Genomic DNA, 22,914 nt, shown 5'->3' with positions numbered 1-22,914 from the left:
TCAACTTCTTCATCTCAATTGGTTCTCTTCATTTCTATTTTTATTCTTTTAAGCACATTCAAGTTCTTCTCCCATGTGGTAGGCTAAATAACAGCCGCCACAAAGATCATCCATATTCTAATCCCTGGAACCTGTGAATACATTACCTTCCATGGCAAAAAGGACTTAGCAGACATGACTAAATTAAGAATCTTAAAATTAAGAGATTCTCCTGAATTATCCAGATGGGCTCAATGTAGTCTCAAGAGTCCTTATAAGGGGAAGGCAGGAGGGTCAGGGTGAAAAGAAAAAGATGTGGTGGAAATATCACACATGAGACACTGCTCAACACACAAATCCCCTAAAGTACATTCAGCCCTAGAAATCACATTTGCTCTTTTCAAATCAGATTTAAAAGCTACCTTGATTGTAAGTATATTAAACACAATGATCAGAACAGTTATTTTTTCCATGTTGAGCTCTACATTCCCCCGGCACCAATGTATCCTGATTGGTACAACTTATATATATTTACAGATAACTGTAGAAATAACATAGTATTTAAGTGCATCTTAATGTATGTGAATACTAACCATGTACATATAAGAGGAAGTAAAATTCCTAAATGAACTATTTTTCTAACATCTGATGGATGATTATTTCAAGCTACTATACAAAGAAAATTAAAATACTGTGTTCTGAATAATGCTGGATTTAGACAAGCTTGAATAAGAAACACCAATGCTATCTCTTTCTGACTGAAAAATACACAATCATTTTGGACCCATATTTTAAAAGATAGTTTCATAAATAGGAATTATATTTGATTCTACATTTTTTCTTTTCTTAAAGATCCTCAGAACCTAGTAAAGGGCAAAGAATTCTTAGTCAAGTAATCTTAGTGGCTACAATAATACAACAAATCCATAGAATGAAAAGTTTCTGGTTTTGAGGATTTTATCTGAGATTTCTAATTAAAAATTCAAGGTTGATCATTATTCTATCAGATGCAGCATTCACATTTATGAGTAGAATTTATACACAAAGAGTATTGTGATGGTTAATATTGAACATCAACTTGATTGGATTGAAGGATACAAAGTATTGTTCCTGGGTGTGTCTGTGAGGGTGTTGCCAAAGATTAACATTTGAGTTGGAGGATTGGGAGAGGCAGACCCAGCCTCAGTCTGGGTAGGCACCATCTGATCAGCTGCCAGTTCAGCTAGAATAAAGCAGGCAGAGGAAAGCAAGAAGAGCAGACCCGCTGAGTCTTCCGGCCTTCATCTTTCTCCTGTGCTGGATGCTTCCTGCCCTTGAACATTTGACTTCAAGTTCTTCAGCTTTTGGACTCTTGTACTTATACCAGTGGTTTGCCAGGGGTTCTTGGGCCTTTGGCCACTAACTGAAGGCTGCACTATTGGCTTCCCCACTTTTGAGGTTTTGGGACTTGGACTGGCTTCCTTGCTCCTCAGCTTGCAGATGGCCTATTGTGGAACTTCACCTTGTGATGGTGTGAGTCAACAGTCCTTAATAAACTCCCTTTCATATATACCTCTATCCTATTAGTTCTGTCCCTATAGATAACCCTAATACAAGTATTATCATGAGCATATTAGTAAGTCTTCAACACACATATCTGTAGTATATTTAGAATTCATTTGAAAAAGGATGTACATCATTGTGCAAACCTTACCTTTTCACCAGAGTTGTCTTTAGCTGTTGGAATCTGCCAGGTAACATTGGCAGAATCTTGCTGTTCCAGAGTCTTAGCCTCTATGTCCTTAGGACAGGTGATTTGGGGAGCCTCCACATCTAACTCAGAAAATACACAAGTCGATTAATACACTGACATGTAGTCCTAGATTTAAGGAAGAGGTAAAAATCTAGTTTATTTTAATACATTGTGACACATTTGTATATCCCAGTTACTGATTGTTCAGAATCTGCACCTGCTTTCCTGATCATTTATCTCAGCATGGCTTACGAACCCAATCCTGAACTGGCACCTATTGACCTCGTAGCCTCATTTCTTCCTTTTCTCCTACTGGAACTCATTTTCCACGTTGAGTTACTGTCAGGCCATGGCCTTTCTTTTACTTGGGCCTTTGCCCATGTTCTTTTATTTGCGTGAATTAGTGCCCTCTTCTCTCTTTACTTGGATGTCTAGTACTTATCCTCGAACTCTCAGCTTAGACCCAGCTCCTCAGGAAGCTCTTGCTGATTCTCCAGGCCCTTTTGAGGTGCCCACTCCACAAGATCCTATAACCCTCTGGACTTCCCAACAATAAAACTCAACAAGCTATTTTGAAATGGAATTTTCTCCCCTAGTAGAATTTCAGTTATTTGAAGGTCAGGATGTCTTGCCCCACTGTCTTATAGGGTCCCTGGCATATAATAGGAGCTTGAGAAATATTTTTTGAATGAAATAATTTAAAAATGAATGTTGACTGTGACAGGTAGAAACTACACTTGAAAATGAGGCTGTCAAGTAGAATTAACTAGCAGAAACTGAAACGTACTGTCAAAGCAAACAACAAATTTAAGCCAATTATATTTTTTACTTCATACTATGGTGCTGAATTAGACGTGCTAACATTACACAGATGCACACCAGTCATGGTAGTGCTAAGTTTTTGTTATATGATAAAATACATCTTTTATTTTAATTTATGTTAAATTATGTCTTCTGTAACTTCTGGCTGAATATATCTGAATTGATTTAATTAAGTCTCATGTCTTCTTGTTTCTTCAAAATTTTATTCAATTTATATCTTCTTTTTCTCAAAGGGGCTCATACTTCAACAACGTTCTCCCACAGGAACACATAGTAGCATATTAGCTCTGAAAATTTTTTTTTTAAGTATTTGATTTTTCATTCATGCTTAAACAATAGCTTGACTGGACCTGGAATCTAAAGTTCATATTTATTTGCTCTCTATATCCTGTACACATTGCTACATTTCCTTGTGGCATTTAAAGTTGTAAATGAGATACGTAACGTGAATCTAATTCTCGTTTCTTTTGTGCAATTTCTTTCTTTCGCCAGGGAAAATTATTTAAGATTTTTCCATTAACTCTGGAACTCGGAAATTTCACTACGAGTAGTCAAAGTATGCCAACCCAATACTCAGGAGTTATTTGTGGTCTAAAGGATTAAGCCATTCTCTAGCTCAGAGAAATTTTCTTCTCTTGGTAGAAAAATTCTTCTCCATCTCTTCTCCTCTCTGCCTCTCTCCTTCTGGAACTCCTTATTAAATGGACATTGGTTTTTTGTTGTTGTTTTTTTTTTTTTTTTTTCCCTTCTGTCACTGGCATCCCTCAACTTCCATCTTTTTGGTTTGATCAGTTGGGAAATTCAAGTGCTTTCTTTGTTTACTCATTCAGTTCTCCATTGTGAGGAAACTCTCAGTTTGGTCTTTTAAATTACCAATGGCAATCATTCCATTCATTTGCCCTTCTCCTTCTCTTAGAGATAGTCAGGACTTTTTTTTACTTCTAAGAACTCTTTTATGTTTTCAATAACTCTTTTTTTCATAGTGGTCTGCTCCTGTTGCAGAGAAAATGGCAATGTCCTCTTGTGAATGGAATGTGATGCCAGGTTTCAAAGTGCTGATAGCTTTTTTTTTTTTAAATCAATTCCGTCTCACCTGTTTTATATAGACCAAGACTTCCCTAAAGATTTTAGTCTTATGGAAAACTTACCTGATTTTCAGTTCTACTATTTTCCTTATTTGTGTATTTCTTATGTCATTGTCTGGCATTTTGTAATTGGATTTTGTAAATTCACCACTTTGAATCAGAAATCCTCATAGTGGATATTGGGGTAGCACCTACCATATTATCATGGGTTTGCAGCAAAAGTTGCAAAGAAGGATTGTCCTATACTGCACCTATATGGCATTATTAACACATTTGATTTTTAACCTGACCAGTGTAGAGACCTACCTTTACACACAGCTGTCTGAACTCCGACATTCCATTTTCCAGAAGTGGTACATCTCAGCATTTCTTTGATTCCAGATAAAATGAACCCTTGGCGGCAACTTACATAGCAGATTGTCCCAAATTTGGCTGGCTGCTTGCCACAGTTGTGGGGGGATATGATGACATCTTTGGGCGTCTGAAAGGTGGAGCAGTGGCGCTCTACAGTAGGGAAATGAGAGAGAATGTTACTCGTGTTCCCACAAATTGGAAATGCCACAGATTCTTTTTTACCCAAGAAAAATACAATTATGCTGCCCTGGGATTTATGTAAATTGCTAAATGATAACTATATATGACACTGAATGTATAATGTATTGTAAATAATGCTAACCTATACCTCTTTAGTTATCTTTTACTATTTTTGCCAGTGCATCAAAACTTTCAAAAACTTCTGATATTTTAATTAACACTGATTGTGACTTTTATCATTTGCTTGGAGCACATTCATTTGGTTTGCAGAATATTATTTTATGGCTTAGAAGTAGAAAGTCATAAATTGAGTTCTATATTTCATGGTTTAAGTGATATATTCAGCAATCTCTATTTTATGAGCTTTTTGGTGCTATTTTTAAGCAAGCATATAATGAGAAAAGTTTCTAATAGCCTTCCTAAAATCACTGTGTTGTATTTAGGGCCTTGACCTTGAATGCTATATTTAGCACAGAAAAAGAATAGCAGATGAATTAGGCAGAATGCAGATAGAATGAAAAATCAAGGCTAGGACTTAATACAGGGAGTGTATGTGAGGGGGGCAGCACGTGCACACACCCATATGCACATTTGTTTTTTGTAGTAGAGAATCTACTGGCAGCGTTACTCACATCTTTAGTCTGTATTTTCCATGTTATTAGAATAGTTGAATAAATGGCTAACATTTATTCACTACCTACTATGTGCCAGGCATTATTCTAAGCACTTTGCATGTATTGACTTATTTAATTATATGTTCTAAGAAGTATTCCAACTTACACACAAAAACTGAGCACACTAGTAACTTTCCTAAGGTCACCACGCAAGTAAGTGGCAAAACTTACTTGCTACTAAACACTCCACTATCATACTTCCCCCGTGAAATAATTTCCTTCCGAACTGTGCCAGCAAAAGCCATTTTTTCCTGAGAAATGGTTTGTCTCTTTATTTCTTCACAGTGTGAACTGCATGCCTGCCCAGAGCTCCTAGTCTACTTTGATCAACAGGAAAATCAAAGCCAAGTTTGTGGTTCGAATATAATGACAATGTGAGACTCAGTATCCTTTATTTAGGGCCGGCCCTATATAAAGCAAGAAAATTATCCTTTTGGCTGTCAAAGTTGTTGAAGATTTTATTCTTTTTTTATTGCTTGTTTATGGTACTTTTCAGTGAACACGTCTTAAACTTTTATATAGTCTAATCTACTGAGTATTTTTCTTTTTGAAGTATTTCCATTGCTTTTATGCTTAGTAAGTTCTGAGATTGGTCAGCATTCACTTACATATGTTAAATAGATTCTCTTCTAGGTTTTAATGGTTTTACTTTTACTTTATCTTTTAAAATCTATGAAGATATTTTTTCAGTGTTCAGTGTGAATTGCAAACATACAGAAAACTTTATTTTGTTCTGTTTTTCACAAGGAGCTAGTCAATTTTCCCTTATGATCAGTTAAAGAAATCATTTTTTCCCTCAACTGACCTGTGATGCTTCCTTCATTGTGATCTGTATGGTAATCCTTGCATATTCTTAATCTTTGCAGATTAAAAAAGATTTGAAAACCTGCTAGAGCTACTTTCTATTTACTATTCCTATTAATCTTCCTTTTCAAACTGATTTTAGTGATTTTTTTCACTATAACAGTTTTCTAGATGAATCCTAGAATCAATCCCTAATTCCAAAAGAAGGGCAAAAAAGAAAATCCCTTTTAGGCTATTGAATGAGTTTGCATTCAATGTATTACATGTATATGCAATACATATATATGTAATGTGTTCTTTCCTTATGTTAATTTGGAAAGAACTTAACATAAATGTTACTAGATATTAATATAATTAATATAAATATATAAATTATAGAATTATAATATATAATATATAAATTATGTAGTAATATAAATATATACAAATTAATATAAATAATTTTTATATAAATACATAATTTGGAAAGAACTTAACATTTTGAAAACATTTTATATAAATATTAAAATATTTTTTTCATCTCTCAGTAACATTTTTCTGGTTTGCTTAATACAGGTTCCACACATTTCTATTTAAGGTTATTCTGACATATTTTATATTTTCCATAGATCTTTTGAATCTCATATTTTACCATATGTTCTGCTTATCATTGTATATAGAAAAGCTGTTTGTTTTATTTTTATTTATTTATTTTTTCAAATCTCTGCTGGCAGATATATTTGCTATTCTTGTGACTTTAATGACCTCTCATTGATTAGTAGATTCATTCTATTTCTTAGAGGGGGGAGGGGGGCAGGCTTGTAGTCTACAAATGATGACGATTTTGAATCCCAGTATCTCTAATCTCATAATTTCTTACAATAGCTAAAGATTTAAGAATAGTACTAAACAATGTGAGTACATTTTTCTTTTGCCAGATTTGATAAGACTGTCTATATTGTTTCTCCATAAGTGGCTGCAGATTTCAGATTGACATTTTTTATTAAGTGAGTTATATCAGTATGAGCTTTTAAAAATTTTACTGAAAATGTGCCTTAAATAATGAATTTTTATCTTCTGCTAAGCAACTGTACAATTTTTTTTCAATTTGCTATAATGAAGTAATGTATTATACTGATAGATTACTTAATGTTAACTCCTTTTTGCAATCTTAGAATAAACTTTACTTGTTTTGGCTGACTATTCTTTTTTCAATGTGGGTTGCTAGTATATTTGCTTTTACAGTTATATGTAAGGTTGGTCTATAATTTTCTATCTTTTTTTGGTAATAATTGTCAGGTTGACAATGAAATAATAATAGTTCAAGAATATGAATTGGCTGGCTTTCCATTATTTGGGCCAAACTATATGGTATGGAAACTTCTTAGAAAAATTCTATTTTTTAAATTTTTTATTTTTTTGAGACAGTCTTGCACTGTCGCTGAGGCTGGAGTGCAGTGCCGCGATCTCGGCTCACTGCAACCTCCGCCTCCCGGGTTCAAGAGATTCTCCTGCCTCAGCCTCCCGAGTAGCTGGGATTATAGGCACCTGCCACCACACCTAGCTTATTTTTTGTATTTTTAGTAGAGACAGGGTTTCACCATGTTGGCCAGGCTGGTCTCCGACTCTGACCTCATGATTCGTTCACCTCAGCCTCCCAAAGTGCTGGGATTACAGGCGTGAGCCACCTTGCCCGGCCAGAAAAATTCTATTTTTGAATTTTTCTTACTTATAATTTAAATTCTATTTTATTACTTTATTTAAAGCTTTGCTTCTTAACTATTCTACTGCATCCATTCTCCCTTTATAGTTCTTTTTCATTTACTTAAACAATTCTGATAGTTCTTTTTCATTTACCTAAACAATTCTGATGGTTCTTTTTCATTTACCTAAACAATTCTGAGAGTTCTTTTTCATTTACTTAAACAATTCTGGTTATATCCTTCTTTCAATTTTCCTTGCAGTTGTTTTATTTTCCCAACTTTTCAGTTGAATGTTCAGTTATTTTTATTTGTTCTTGTGTAATAATAAAGCAATTTTAAAGATTCACCAGTTCCTAATTTTGTCCTTCCATTAATAACATAAATGTAAAACATGTTTAACAAAGCAAGGGAATGATGAGGCATTTGTGTTTTTAAAAAATCCATCCAAATTGGCCTCAATTAAAACTAAGAAAAAAGACATGGTCATTTGAAGGTATAAACTTCTGTGAGTTGGACAACAGAATTCATTGTAGAAGTTCCTTGACTAGGGGAGAGGAGTAAGACAACACATTTGTTTTTGTATCTATAACACCTACACCTGTACATGTGGATGTGTATTTATACTCATTACCAGCTAGTGTTTAGTTCTAGGTCTTCACAAAATACTGGAGAAATCAGAGCAGAGGAAATGAATCACCCAAGGCATTATACCTTCTAGAAACTTACCCACACACCGGGGTTCTGGCCCATCCCAATGGCTGTTTCCTTGACAAGTAAGCTTATCATTGCCTTCTAGTCTGTACCCTTCATCACAGGCAATGAAACATGTTGTCTTATATAACATTTCCCTTGTAGAACAGCTGATGTGGCCATGTTTGGGCTGGCGGAGATGAGGACATGTTCTTACTACATAAAATGAAAGCAATTAGATCAAATTTTACTAAATAAGAATAAAGATAATAATTACAAGTTTAGCAATGCCTGCACAGTATAAACAAGACAATTTTCTTTTCTTAAAATAGCAAACGATACATAATACACCACCATTTTTTGAGTTCTTACGGGACAATTGAAAGTTCATGTTTTACCAAATGCATTGCCCAAATAGTATCACAGCATGCAGCCCCTCTGCCCATAGGTGGGAAACTTAACCTGTCTGAAGGGCCTGGCCCTACATGGAAGATGGTAACTGTAGATTGGAGGTGATCACAAAAGGGAGGTACCTGATACTCTTAGGTGGGCCTTTCCTGTGATTTTTCAGGCAACATTCCAACAAAGGAAGTGGTCTTTTCCAGGACAGAGTTTTCAGGTTCATGATCAACTTGGTTCTTAGACCTCATGGGCATATCCTAGGCCTCCCAATAGTGTTAGTTTCTGCAAAGCTGCCCAACTTTTGCAATCTTCAGTTGCAGTATTCTACTGTCCAACCCCAACTCTTGTTCTTCTAGCTTTTTTACTTCTCATTCCCACAAATATTCCTGCCAATCATAGCTCATGATGCAAATCTCGAATTATGCATTAACATCCGTTTGTTTATTTTTACTGCTGTGGTAGAGGCTTATAGTTGCCCACCCAATAGCCATTCTCACCAGTTTTATTAAGCTTAGTAATATGCCCAGCTAGAAGACTACAACTGTCCACCTCCGCCGCAACTAATGAAAGCCAATAAGAAAAAGCTGAGATTGAGCAGGGCTTCTTGGAAAGCTTTTTAAAGGGGGCTGTCTCAATTGAGAGAGTACTTCTTTCCCTTCCTTGCTCCCTTCTCCTTTTCTTCCACAATACAGACATGAGGAATGGTAGCCCAGCATACTAGAGTATAAGTATATGATACTATGGGAACATATCATGCACCATGATGGTATAGCAAAAAGCATAGGAAGTCTGGGTCTCTGATGACAGTGGAGCTATTACACCAACTTTGGATTACCTACTTCTGTCCTTTTAGTTAAAAGAAAAATGAACCCTTAATTGGCTTAAGACATTGTTATTTAGGTCCTTGATACCAGCTATACACAATTTCTAATTCCATCTGCCCAGCATCCATTAACTTTTCCTTTGTTAATTTTTTAGGGAAAGATCTTTCCCCTCTCTTGGATCATGGGATGTGTGTATGCTCCAAATGTGCTCAGGGGTAGAGCATGTATCTAGGAGCACATTCCCCTGGCCAGAGAAGTGAGCAGGCATAACTGGTGACATGGTTTTCTTCATCTTCTTTGAATTCACCATGAGAAAACAGTAGGAAGGATATTCGCTAAACTGTGGATGCTGAAAACGCCCCCATACCTCTGCCAGCCTCAACATCACCATCAGAAAAAGTGCCACGAGTTATCCAGAGAAATCTGCATTTCCGCGGTTCTCCCACCTTTGAGTCTCTGTCCTCAACACTACATCAGAGAAGCTACCGGAGAGCGCTCATGCTGCTCCAGCCTCTGCAGGTTCCGAAACGATGTCTGTGCTCTGAGTTTTCCTGGTAAGAGTCTCCAACTGCCCACTCAAACCCAACAATGTATGTTAGAGTCCAATTCCATTGATTCCATCATTTCCTATATTCCTGTTGATGGCAATCTCTTAGAAAGTCCAAGGCTCCCTAGTTATCCCTCATCCACCAGGGTTATCCACATACAGCTGTGTTCCAAATCTATCCCCACAGACCCTTGGACCTGCCTTCTGGAATAACGGTGGGTTTCAGTAAATCAATTCATATCCTAAACTTCCCTTTGAGCTACTTTTCCTTCACTTGATTGCCTTAATAAAAATCGTGTTGTCTTCTATAACAGGGACTGGAGGTGAGGAGGTATCTCTGTTGCTCCTAATTGTCTTCCCACATCATTCTCTCTCCTTCCTTCCTAAAAACTTCCAGGTCCTTTGAAGTATAATATTATATATCCAATATTATTTTTTAAATTCTCTGTCTCTCTCTCTCCTCTCTCCTTTTTCTCTCTCTCCTTCTCTCTCACACACATACATACACACCTTAGTGACTTCCTTATCTATGTAAATGATCATTCCAGTATCCTGGAGTTATATTCCCAATCTCTTCTTTTCTTTTCAGTCTCTTTTTTTTTTTTTTTATTACACTTTAAGTTCTGGGGTACATGTGCAGAACATGCAGGTTTGTTACGTAAGTATACACGTGCCATGGTGGTTTACTGCACCCATCAACCCATCATCTACATTAAGTATTTCTTCTAATGTTATCTCTCCCCTAACTCTCCTACCCCCCGACAGGCTCTGGTGTGTGATATTCCCCTCCCTGTGTCCACGTGTTCTCATTGTTTAACTCCCACTTATGAGTGAGAACATGCGGAGTTTGGTTTTCTGTTCTTGTGTTAGTTTGCTGAGAATGATGGTTTCCAGCTTCATCTATGTCCCTTGAACTCATCTTTTCCTATGGCTGCATAGTATTTCATGATGCATATGTGCCACATTTTCTTTATCCAGTCTATCATCAGTAGGCATTTGGGTTGGTTCCAAGTCTTTGCTATGTGAACCCTAGAAGAAAACCTAGGCAGTACCATTCAGGACACAGGCATGGGCAAAGACCTCATGACTAAAACACCAAAAGCAATGGCAACAAAAGTCAAAATTGACAAATGGGATCTAATTAAACTAAAGAGCTTCTGCACAGCACAAGAAACTATCATCAGAGTGAACAGGCAGCCTACAGAATGATCTCTTTTCTAACGATCATATCCTTCACCTTATCTCAGCTTCTACCATTGCCATGCCCCCTAGACCTCGCTGTCACCAATCCAAGTTTCCTAGTCTCTGACAATCACCTATCTTCTGGGATCACTCCTTCAAGTGCTTTAACTCCATCAGTTCCCATACTCTCCAGGAGCCTCTGATATATCACGTTCCGTGTTCTCCTCTTTAGAGAAAACCCTCTAGAAAGAGTTTATAATCTTGTCCTACACTTCTCCTCTAGTTCTAACTTAGATTCTCTCCAATCAGGGTTTCCAAGCAGGAGAAGGAGGGAGGAGTGTAAAGGAGAAAGGAAAAGCCATGAAGAAGGGAGGGGAGAAGAAAGGAAAGAGAAAGGGAGGGGAAACATAGGTGGAGGAGATGAAGAGGAGAGGAGAAGAGGAAGAGCAGGGTGAGGGGAAGGGGAAGTCAGAGTAGGAAAGGAGGGTAGGGGAGGGGGAGGGGAAAGAATAAACAGGGAAAAAGAAAGAGGAAGATGGGGGAGCTGTCAAGACCCATGGAAAATGCACCCTCTCAGTCAGAAGACATGCACATTCCAGTCATGAACAGAGATTGGAGAGGAAAAAAGAGTCGGTGCCTGTTGAATATGCCAAATGATGGGGACATATATTAATCTCGATAGATTATAGATAGAATCCTACAAACATCGGGCATTGTACAAAAGACAGAAATAACCCCTGCAAAAGAATAAAGTTTGGTTTCCTCTCAGAGAGCTCTTACAACAATCTCTAAAGATTTTTGAACAAAACATTTGGGACTCAAGAATTTTGTTGAGACTCCGGGTGGGATATATTTTTTCTTCTTCTACTTTTCTGCATTTGCCAATTGTTCATACCATGCATATATTTAGTTACATTGAAGACAACCTTAAAATATCAGGAAAGGAAGCTGGGGGCAAAATGTTCAAGTGCATATTCAACTGAAGTCATTGTTTGAATTTATCCTACAATGAACCCATTCAAATTATATTAATCAGCAGAGCATCAATATTATGTGCATTAAATAAAAGTTTAGGATTGATTACTCCTTAGAGAAAATGCAAGAGTTAGATTAGAGATTAAATAATAAGTCCTAGCCTTTTATCCCTGGAATAGTTTGGACCAAAGTCAAGTATTAATAAAAAATGATCAGAAACATTTTGCCTTCCATGTTTTAATTTTTCCTGAATGTATCCATTATACAAATAGAATCTTTATTGTGTCTACCAAGTGCATGGAAACATCTTGTCTTCCGCATTTTGACTTTTATTGAGTGTGTCCTTCATGTGTATCACAATGCCAAGTGTAAGATAGGATTAAAAGGTGAATCAGATAAATTCTGATGTATAAAATTTGGAAAACCATATTAAACAATATTTTGGCTTCAACAAACTGCCAGGATGACTCCAGCTTTCCTAATCTGAGACCAAATAATAAATTAGAGTCGGTGCCTCATACAGATGCAAATTATACTGCTTCTCAGATGTTGGTATTAATAAACTTCCATTGCTCCCCAGTGTAAACAAAGCATATACAATGATTCCTATTTAGTCCTTAAACATTTCACTCAAGAATGAACACTTAATATCATTTTAATAGGAACACACTTCTTAAAGAATTTTCAACTTATTTTTTTCTCATTTCAACAAGCTGAAAAATCCTACAATTAATATTTCTTGACTTATATTTATGTTATCACAATCCCTAAATATTTATCTGGTCTTTTTAGAAAACAGCAACTTAGACTTTTAAGAGAACAGTCTACTTGTAGTAGATAATGTAAGAAGCTACTCTGGTTCCCATCTTAAAGAGTAATCAGATTTTTTTTCCAGGCACGTGCTTCCTGTTAGTCTCCAAATTGTGATAGTATCTATTACTGAACCTTCATTGGTTGAACGTTTTTTCTCAGGTTTATTTAGTTAAGACTGAGAAACCACAAAAGAATCCTTTCCTGTTTAGAAAGAAATGCAGAATTCAGATACAACTGAAAATGAGTATAAGTGCTTTATGAAAAGTACATAGGAGAAATGAGAATCAAGCTTACCAATTATTAGTCAACATCCACAAAAACATTAACAATGTAACATGACATTTGTAAAAGTCTTTAGATTTTATGCAGATCTTCCATTTCTGCCTCAATCTTACAGATATTTTTAAGAAGGTGTAATATAACTAAAATTATTCACTGTTCTTATAATTAAATCTGTAAAAATATACTACTTTCTCCATACTAACCACCATGAAACAGAAATGAATTCCTACCTAACCGCCATATTTCACTGAATCCCCCATTGTAAGACACAATATTATTTTATGTGCCACTAACAAAGAAACAGTAATGCCAATTAAAGGGTTTGCTGCCACTGATTTTAAGATGCATCTCCATTTTAGAGATGTTAAAATGTTTTTAAAAATGTGTTTCAGATTTAGTGAAATATGGTATGTGTTTCATAGAACAATATCTGATGTAACTAAATACATTGAGCATTAGTGAAAGTGTAAGGACCTGGGTAAGTACCTTCATTCGGTACAACTTTGCATACTGGTAGGTTAGCAGTAACTTTGGTGGTGAAGTTGAATTGTAGCATCTCTCCTTACTCTGCTTTAAATTATTTTATTTATATTGGAATTGCAATTGAAATTACATGAAAGAGAACAAGCATGCTTTTTTGTAGACAGGGTCTCAATCTGTCACCCAGGCTGGAGGACAGTTGTGCAATGATAGCTCACTGCAGCCTCCAACTCCTGTGTTCAAGTGACCCTCCTGCCTCGGCCTCCTAAGTAGCTGGGATTACAAGCTTGTGCCATCACACCCATGCATGGTTTTTAATATGAATGACAGAAGCAGGTCATCAATGTATATACTGTATTTATCAATGTACATCAATGTATACCTTTATCGATATCTGTATTTTTTAAATTCAAGTTTCCATTCATTCACCAGAGGTATCATCAATGATTGAGGGCCAAAAGTACATTCTGTGCTCATAATGAATTCAGTTTAGCAGAGGGGGTAGACAAGTTAATTACCAATAAAAGTGTGGCACTTTGTATTGTGACAAATTAGTTACATTGGGAAATATGTCTGCCAGAATCCCTTTACTGTGGTTCCAAGTTAGGGTTGATCAAAAGAGGAACTTGGACTTGATTTTGGAAGGCAGAAGTGAGGAAGTGGTCATTGTCATCAGTCAGTGATAGAAAAATGGAGTAACACCCAGGGGGTTCCAGCTTGCCCTTGTTTGCCTTCATTCCACGTCCCCACTGCTGATCCCATGACCAGTGGTGGCCCCATGTTCATTGCAAGGTTCTTGGCTGCAGAGCCACAGAAACATAACTACACAGAAGTAAAGCTTCTCTTAGGCCTTCCGTGAGTTTCTCCTTAGCAATTCCACTTCAAAAGCTGGGCAGGCTCTCAAGTTGACTTGTCAAGAACTCCTCTGATCCTCCCACTCCTCTTCTGTTTCCAAGCTCCTTCTAAAATTGTGTAAGCTCCAATTCCTGAAATAAATTTCTCATCCCATAACATGCATGGTGACTGTGCTTCCTTGACGGACCCTGACACATAGCATAAGAAACACAATGAGGGGTGGGGGTAGGTCTGCATATGCAGATGCACGTGTAGAGGTCATCCCATTCAGGAGGAGGAGGCTGGCAGCAGTGGAGGTTGAGAGGACCCAGAGCAAAGGCAGAACCAGGCTGTGGGAACAGCTTCAAAGGGCCGGCTTCCTGAGAGAGCATGGCTATTTCTTACAGCTTTAGGGTCACACACACAAGGGTTGGTGATGGAGGGTGGAGGCTCGACAGGCAGGGGCCAGACCTTATCCTGAAAGGGCAGTCTTCTCTGATTTTCTTACTTCTCTTTGGAAGGCTACTGAGTGGCAAGTTAAAATGTAGTATTTCCCATGCTCCACCATAAGGTATTTGGAAGAAGGGGTAAAGATTTTACACAGAACTTAGAACTATTGACTTCACAAAAATGTATTTTACAAGTTTTCAAGGATTCATTTTTTCAGTAATGGTATGTGGCTTTTTACCATTTGAGGCTGCATGACTGAAAATGTCTTTCCTTTGCCTTCACACATGAACAGTAGCTTGCTTGAGTTTAGAAATCTAGGGTCTATTCTTTTCCCTCAGAATCCTGGCAACATAGTCTTATTTTCTAACATTGAGAATGGCCAACAAAGGGGCCTAAGGCTAATCTGATTCTTTCTCCTTGGTAGGTAGTGTTGTTTCTAACTATGAAAGGGACACAGTTTTCTGTTTTTCTAGGGCATTCAGAAAGTTCACTAAGATTATTTCCAGACATAAATCTGTTTTTAATATTTTTTTGTGGCACTTACTAAGTAATGTTAAATTGAATATCCAAGATTTGGGTTGTGAATATTTTCAAAATTTCAGTTCGGGGATATATCTTTAGATCTTCTACTGGTGCATCTCCTCCATTCTATTCTCTCTCTGGATTCCTCATGTGAAAAGAGTCTACTTCCTGTGACTATTCTCATGTTACTTTATTCTTTCATATTTTTATCTCTGAATTTTTTTGATGGACTTTCAAATGAATTTCTTGAGTTGGTTTTCTAATTTATTAATTTGACTTCTGACTAGGTCCATTCATTGTGTCAGTAACTTTTTTTTTTTTACTTCGAATACATATTTTTACTCTCAAATTTCTTTCATTGCTTGGAATCCTGGCCTTATTTTAGCAATGTAGTTGCCTTTGAATCTCAGTGATTGCGTTTTTCTTTCTTTTCTGTCAGGTCTCCTTTGTTCAATCTGCCGATTCTTTTCAGTTTTCCTTGTCTTTTGGGGATACCATGTAGGCCAATTTACATTTATAGATGAGTTCAGTATTGGTACCTAATAAATTGGTACCAACACAGATGTCTCCTGGGATTCACAAATGATCTTGGAGTCATGAGTAGGTGGTTCTACTTTATGGATATGGATGCCAAGAAAAGACCAGAAGACAGAACTACTTATCTTAAACCAGTGATCCAGCTGATTTGTAGGGTTTTGGAGCAGTCAAATCCTCAGCAAAGTGTTCTGCCAAAAAATGACTAGGGGATGTGGTGGGAGTAAGGTTGCCAGATTTAGCAACAAACAAACCGATGAACCAGGACGCCCAGTTAAATTTAAATTTCAGAAAATCAACAAATAATTTTTTAGTATAAGTTGGTTCCAAATCTTGAAGGGGACCTACATGTACTAAAATATTATTTGTTTATCAAAAATTCAAATTTAACTGGCATCCTGTGTTTCACCTGGCAACTGTAGGTAGGGAGCAGATACTATACCGAGAAGCTTCGTGGTCAGGGATTCTGATGGAGGTCCTCAAGTCCCTTGGCTTGCCCCCCTCTTACCTTTTCTTAAATATCCTCCTCTTCCAACCCTACTTGTAAAACCCTAGGAAGTTGGTTGTGTGACAGTTGTAAGAAGTAGGAAAGTAGGTCCTGGAGATGGCAAGTGGAGGCAGATTGAGGCACTACATATTTTTATTATTATTATTATTGCTTCTCTGTATTTGACATGGGAGCCTCAGATTCTATTGGTGGTGCCCACTTTCTATTGGCCTGAATAGGCTCCTTGGGCTCTTACGTTGACAAATTCTCTACTTTCTATAACAGGTCGACCAGCCGAAGTAAAGGCTGGAGATTACAAGTTGGCTAACTGCTCTTGTTGCAGGATGCTTATGTGATTCAAGTCCTACAATTCCAGGAGGCATTAAAGTTTCCACTCCGATTATTCTAAACTCTCCTTTATACCATGTCTTGGAGGCTTGAAATTTGAGGTTTGGGGTAACCTGTCCATTTACTTCTCAGGCAAACTTTTTCTTTGCTTGTTCATAAAAGGGATATAAAAGGCGTAGTTTACAATTATGTGGTCAATTGAACTTGGTAGGTCTGATTTCAAATTTCCTATAATTTTTCTCTTTCTGTAGTGTGGGGTCTATGAAATCCAAAAAGAAATGAAGAACTGACTGGTTTACTAGAGCTTAAATCAAGAAAATCAAGCAAGACAATAAATAAACAATGTAAATTGGCAGTTTGCATACCTCTGCAGTAGCTCTCTGAACCGGACCACAAACCATTGGGTAGACACAAGATGATGCTGCTTCCCACAAGGTCAAATCCAGGGTGACATCGGACCCCACAGGCTGCATTGAAGTGGTTGTTGCAAGTGTTTTGGATAAAGTAACCATTTTCAGGAGGCTTCAGGGCAGGGCAGTGGACAACTAACATTTACAAAAATAAAATTGAAAAGCAAAGTGAGACTTTCGTCTATGACATATCCTGTATTTTTCTTTTTCTTTCAAGGGGACATTTATGCATATGTGTCAACCTACAGCATTTCCATTTACTGCATATGGATTTTCAAGTACATATTTGGAAGAAGAACCCTTATATCTGATTCCTATTAGGTACTAACTCCCAATTAAATTTTAAATACAAACTAAATATTATTTTTTAAGCTTTAAAAAAATTATTTTATAGTTCTTTACCTTTATATGTCATTAGATACTTTTCTTCTTGACTAAGGTAGAACAAAATAAAAAACAAATAAGGCAGCAAAGTATATTTGCTACAAACCCCAAGAGCCACAGCTTCTCGTATGTGGTATATGCTATTTCAATATTTTTAATTTTTGGTATGAATAATACTGAGACCCTTTACTTATACAAATATATTATTTCAAAGATAAATGTGACTAAGATGAGCTCATTTTTATTCAAATTTGTTGTTAAAATTGTGGCTTTTCTTTTTTTGATTCATTTTAAATGTTTTCCAGGTACTAAGCCTTTCTGATCTCAAGGTGATGTTACTCCCAGCATCTGAGTTCCCCTTTCACTGGAGCAGGACAGGGATGTGTTCTGTGATAAGAATGTTATAAAAGCAAATCATCCCACTCCCCCAAAAAATATGATTACAGAAGAGAACATTAAAGATCATTCTAAATGAATTGGATGCAAACACAAGCACTATTTCTCTCAAAGAAATCAGCTTTTATATTTCCTATTTTCCAACAGTGGGAGACTCACGTTCACAGGTCTGGCCAGATGCCCTGTATCCCTCTTTGCAGACACAGTCTTCAGGGGACGTGCTTCCAGGTGGAGAGGTGTGATTTTCATCAGGACATGGAATGCAACTGCTGATTCCTCCTGGTGAACCTTCAGGTTTGTATGTCCCTGAGGGGCAAGCTGTGGGCAGACAAGCCAAAGTCCATGTTATGTGGCACCTTAGCTGGTAGTTAACAAAACGTTTGAAATTAACACGGGAGAGAAAGCCACAGAATAGCTTTCCATAGAAATAGTGATGTAGGCTGGGCACGGTGGCTCACGCCTGTAATTCCTACACTTTGGGAAGCTGAGGTGGGTGGATCGCCTGAGGTCAGGAGTTCAAGACCAGCCTGGCCAACATGACGAAACCCCATCTCTACTAAAAATACAAAAGTTAGCTGGGCATGGTAGTGCGCACCTTTAATCCTAGCTACTCAGGAGGCCGAGGCAGGAGAATCACTTGAACCCAGGAGGCAGAGGTTGCAGTGAGCTGAGATTGCACCACTGCACTCCAGCCTGGGCAACAATAGCAAAACTCCATGTCAAAAAGAAAAAAAAAAAAAAAAGAAGAAGAAACTAATATAATTCAAGCAAAGAGAGAAACCAACATTTTTGTTTTTTAAAGAATGATGTTATTTGTTATTTGCAAGGTATGAAGTGACCTCTTATGTACCACAATTAGTTTCAAATACAACACAACACAGCATGAAATGTCTGGGCTGATTTGTGGGAAAATTCAAAATAGCAACTTACATTAAGTCATTAGGAGGAATCAATGATCCTCAACAGATTAAAGAAACCTTGATAAGTATGATGTCCCCTACAGCCCATCTCCTCCATCCTATGCAGCTCACCTCTACCACTGAGGCCCAGCCCCTCTCTTAGCAAAGGAGAATAACTGCAGATATGCAAAAAGCCCCATTGTTTCTGTTCAAAGACCTTGAGAAAGGATGAGGAAAAAGTGAAGGACTTGAGGAACATAATCCAACTGACAGGAACTAGGCCCTTTGTACAAAAAAGAATTAAAGACCCTGCTTTTCCCAGGCTCATGGAAAAAAAGGATTAAAAGCAGAATCTAATTGACCTTGCTTCAAATCTTTCTCCGCACAGACAATGTAGCTTTGAATTTGTAACTTAATCCCTCTGGAATTATGCATCTGTAAAATAATTTAAATTTCAGAAATTTAATAATAGAGAAATTATGGAATCAAGAGACTTGCAATGCTCAGTTAAGCCAGTTAAATGTGGCATAGTCCCAGGTTGCATTTTACTATTAAATAACAGTTGCAACCAAGCAGTGTGCATTTATGTGGGGATATTTTACATAAATTATCTCATTTAATCCTCACGGTATGAATAAGCAGCATTACAAGATTAATATTAACATTTACATTAATCTTATTAGTATTATTATATCAATTTTAAAGATCAGAAAATGGAGGCTTAGAGACATTCAATGACGACTAAAGTTACTCAGTTAGTGGGTGACAGAGATAGAATTTCAAAGCAAATATATATATACCATTCACTAAGTCCTAGGGACTGGTCTATGTATATTATCTTGTTAACTTCCTAATACCTTATGAAGTAACTAATGTTATTAATCCCACTCGTAGATGGGAAAACAAAGCCACTAAGAGTTTAAATAACTTGTCATAGTTACACAGTGAGTTAAGTGGCAGAGCTAGGATTTGAATCCAGACAATTCAGATCCAGAGTCCATGTTCTTTACCACCACACGTGCTGTGACTCAAACCCAGGCCCCTTGGATACTAAAGCTAAATCATTGTAATATACTAAAACTATAAAAATCATATTGAAAGGTGGGATTCATAATATGTCATTATTTGAAAAGCCATGCTTCTAAAATTCTTGACTTTCTTTAAAAACAAAAGATACCATTTTCTCATGATATATAGTAGCGAATTCTAGATCTGGCTAGATTTGTGACTATGAATAAAGGAAACACTTAAAAATAGTAACAATGATATAAGACATGAAAAATAATTTAGCATAAAGGAAACATTACTTTGAAGCATTGTATTAGCAATACCGAATTATTGAATTATTTATATTACTGAATATTAATAGGATAATATTTCTTTCTATAAAAATATCAGTAAATATCTGATTAGGATCCTCAAAAAGATGAAAGACAACATGGTTTCCTTTAAACAGAAGTCAGCAGCTGTAGAAGAAAATGATCTAGATAAGTAGAGAGATAGAAAAGAAAGTTTAAAATGTAAATGTAAAATTAGAATTGTCATTGGGCCAGTAAAAAGAAGCCACATAACTCCAGAACAAGAGAATTGTGTAGACAGACGTAGGAGAAGTAATGGTTGTGATATTAATGCAAGGATATATTCCTAACCTGGAGCTTTAATGCAAAAGTACTCATTAAATTCCAGGCAAAATTAACAGAAGTCATATCCAGGATGAAAGAAAAATGTTGCAAACTTATAGGAAAGAAAATTAAGATACTCATAAAGGGGAAAATCAAACAGATATTTCATTTTTTCTTTGCAAAAACAAATGCCAGGAAAAAGCTGAATATGATATATAGCTTTGTGAAAAAAATTATGAACCCCAAATTTTATTATGTGGGCAAGCCATTGGTAAGTAAGTGGGAAGAGAAAGACATTCGAGGATGTGCATGGCTTTAGAAAACAAAGCCATTTTATTTTATGTCCAGGCATGGTGGCTCATGGCTATAATTCCAGCACTTTGGAAGGCTGAGGCAGGAGGATTACCTGGGCCCAGGAGTTTCAATACCAGCCTGGGCAACACAGCTATACCCGTCTCTTAAAAATATTTTTAAAATTAGGCCGGGCGTGGGTGGCTCATGCGTGTAATCCCAGCACTTTTGGAGGTCAAGGTGGGCGGATCATCTGAGGTCAGGAGTTTAAGACTGACCTGGCCAACCAACATGGCGAAACCCCATCTCTATTAAAAATACAAAAGTTAGCTGGACGTGGTGGCAGGTGCCTGTAATCCCAGCTACTTGGGAGGCTGAGGCAGGAGAATCGTTTGAACTCACGAGGCAGAGGTTGCAGTGAGCCAAGATCACACCATTGCACTCCAGCCTGGGTGACAGAGCAAGACTCCATCTCAAAAAGAAAAAAAAAAAAAGTAAACGCAGTTATTTATAAAAGAGAGTATTGTCTCAAATCATATATTTTGTTTGTTTGTTTGTAGACCCCATCTTGCTCTTTATCCAGGCTGCGCTCAAACTCTCGAACCTCCCTCCTCAGCCTCCCAAATAGCTAGGACAACAGGCACATACCACCATGCCCAGCTTCAAATCATAGATTTCATTTCATGATTATTGGCTCTCTGACCTTGGAGACCACTTTGATTCTTCATTCCTCCTCTATCTCCTTCAATATATGTTCTTTGGTTCTTATTCCCTAAAAATCTTCTACATTACTTTTATCTTAGATGAGACCTCATTATCTCTCTTCTGGTTTTTACATCCTCCTTACTAGTACCTCGGCCTTACCTCTACCCTTCAATCCATTTGAGATGTGGCGACCTGAACATTTTTCAAAACTATAAATTTAGTCAAATCATTTTCTACCTAAAAGTTGTACCAACCAGATAAGACCCTTTCTCTTTAGCCTGGAATATAAAGATATCTTTGATCTGTCTGTAACCTTCCTACCTCTGCAGCTGCAATGAACCAGTGCATATCATAAGCTGGTTAGAACCTGCTTCCAGATCAACCAGTGCCTAGTTTTGTACTGTCCCCCCTCCCCTGACTCCCACCACATTTTCGGGGAGTTTGAGCAATTTACTTCATTTCTCTGTGACTTGGTTTCTTCATGTGTAATAGGAGTAGTACTTCCCTTGTACATTTTTGTTGTTGTTGTTAGGATTAATTGAAATCATGTGAGTAAAGCAACAATGCCTGGCATGTTGTTGGCATTTGGGAAATGTTAGAATAATGTCCCCAACCCTTCATTTTCTCAACCATAAAAGAGGTAATTATACTACTTTTACAGATTCGTTGTGCCAGATAGATGCTCTGGCGCTTGGTAAATATTACCTTCCTTTCTTTCCCTTTCCTATCTTCCACTTCTGCATTTCTGCCCTCGTGCCTCTGAGTGAATCTCCAGCATCCTTCAAGACTCTAACTCAGTCTTTAAAGGTTCTCTAACTTCTTTAGACAGATTTTGTTGCCTTCTCGCGGAACCCACAGAATACACTGCCCATTCCTCTGCACTGGCACACATCACACTCTTTGTAACACACAGGTTTCTCATTCCCTCGGTGGGAAGTATGCTCCTGTATGTTCAAAGAGTCTTCCAAGTACCTGACCCGGCCATTGTCCAGCCAATTGCCTGAGCTGGCAGTCACTCAATCAAAGAATAGCAAAGAAAACAAGCCCTGCTAGAGAGCGGAGGGTGGGTTTGGTGTGCAAAGAGAGTAGTAAAGTCAGGAAGGCTAACAACAGAATGAAGTGAAAGGACAGTAGACTTGGAGTCAAGACAACTGAGTTGCAATCTTGGCTCTTCCACTAACAAGCTATGGGGCCACTGGCAAGTGACTTTTTTTTCTTTCACGATAATATACAGAAGTTACAAGTAAGGATGTCTATGATCTTTCCAGGGCTAACATAAGATGATTCCATAAATAGAATAATACTAAAAAGCAACTTAAAAAATCCTCCATATGAATGGTCAGATTCTGGCTACAGATTTTATTAATTATTTTTTAAAATAATACTGCATGAAAAGGACCTAATCTTATAGTACTACTCTCCAAAATCTTTTGAATAATCAAGAGTTTAAAACACTGGAGAACAGAGTTTTGAATAAAAATATCCAAAAGTACATTTGGAAATGTATTGTGAAATTCATAATGAT

General features: G+C 37.1%; 1 protein-coding gene across 1 annotated transcript in view; it reads right to left on the bottom strand.

The window, feature by feature from the left end:
- SVEP1 (sushi, von Willebrand factor type A, EGF and pentraxin domain containing 1) overlaps positions 1-22,914 on the bottom strand; it is a 225,919-nt gene that overhangs the window by 143,532 nt on the left and 59,473 nt on the right. The window contains exons 4-8 of the mRNA XM_050761409.1: positions 18,032-18,190; positions 17,048-17,227; positions 8,039-8,218; positions 3,925-4,122; positions 1,673-1,791 (exon numbers count right to left, since the gene is read on the bottom strand). Of these exons, the coding sequence (XP_050617366.1) occupies positions 1,673-1,791; positions 3,925-4,122; positions 8,039-8,218; positions 17,048-17,227; positions 18,032-18,190 (836 nt within the window). The remainder of the gene's footprint in view (positions 1-1,672; positions 1,792-3,924; positions 4,123-8,038; positions 8,219-17,047; positions 17,228-18,031; positions 18,191-22,914) is intronic.

The sequence above is a fragment of the Macaca thibetana genome, chromosome 15 (assembly GCF_024542745.1).
Source record: "Macaca thibetana thibetana isolate TM-01 chromosome 15, ASM2454274v1, whole genome shotgun sequence".
Classification (NCBI taxonomy): Eukaryota; Metazoa; Chordata; class Mammalia; order Primates; family Cercopithecidae; genus Macaca; species Macaca thibetana.
Note: the sequence above shows the minus strand (reverse complement) of the source record. Positions and strands in the feature narration are given on the sequence as shown.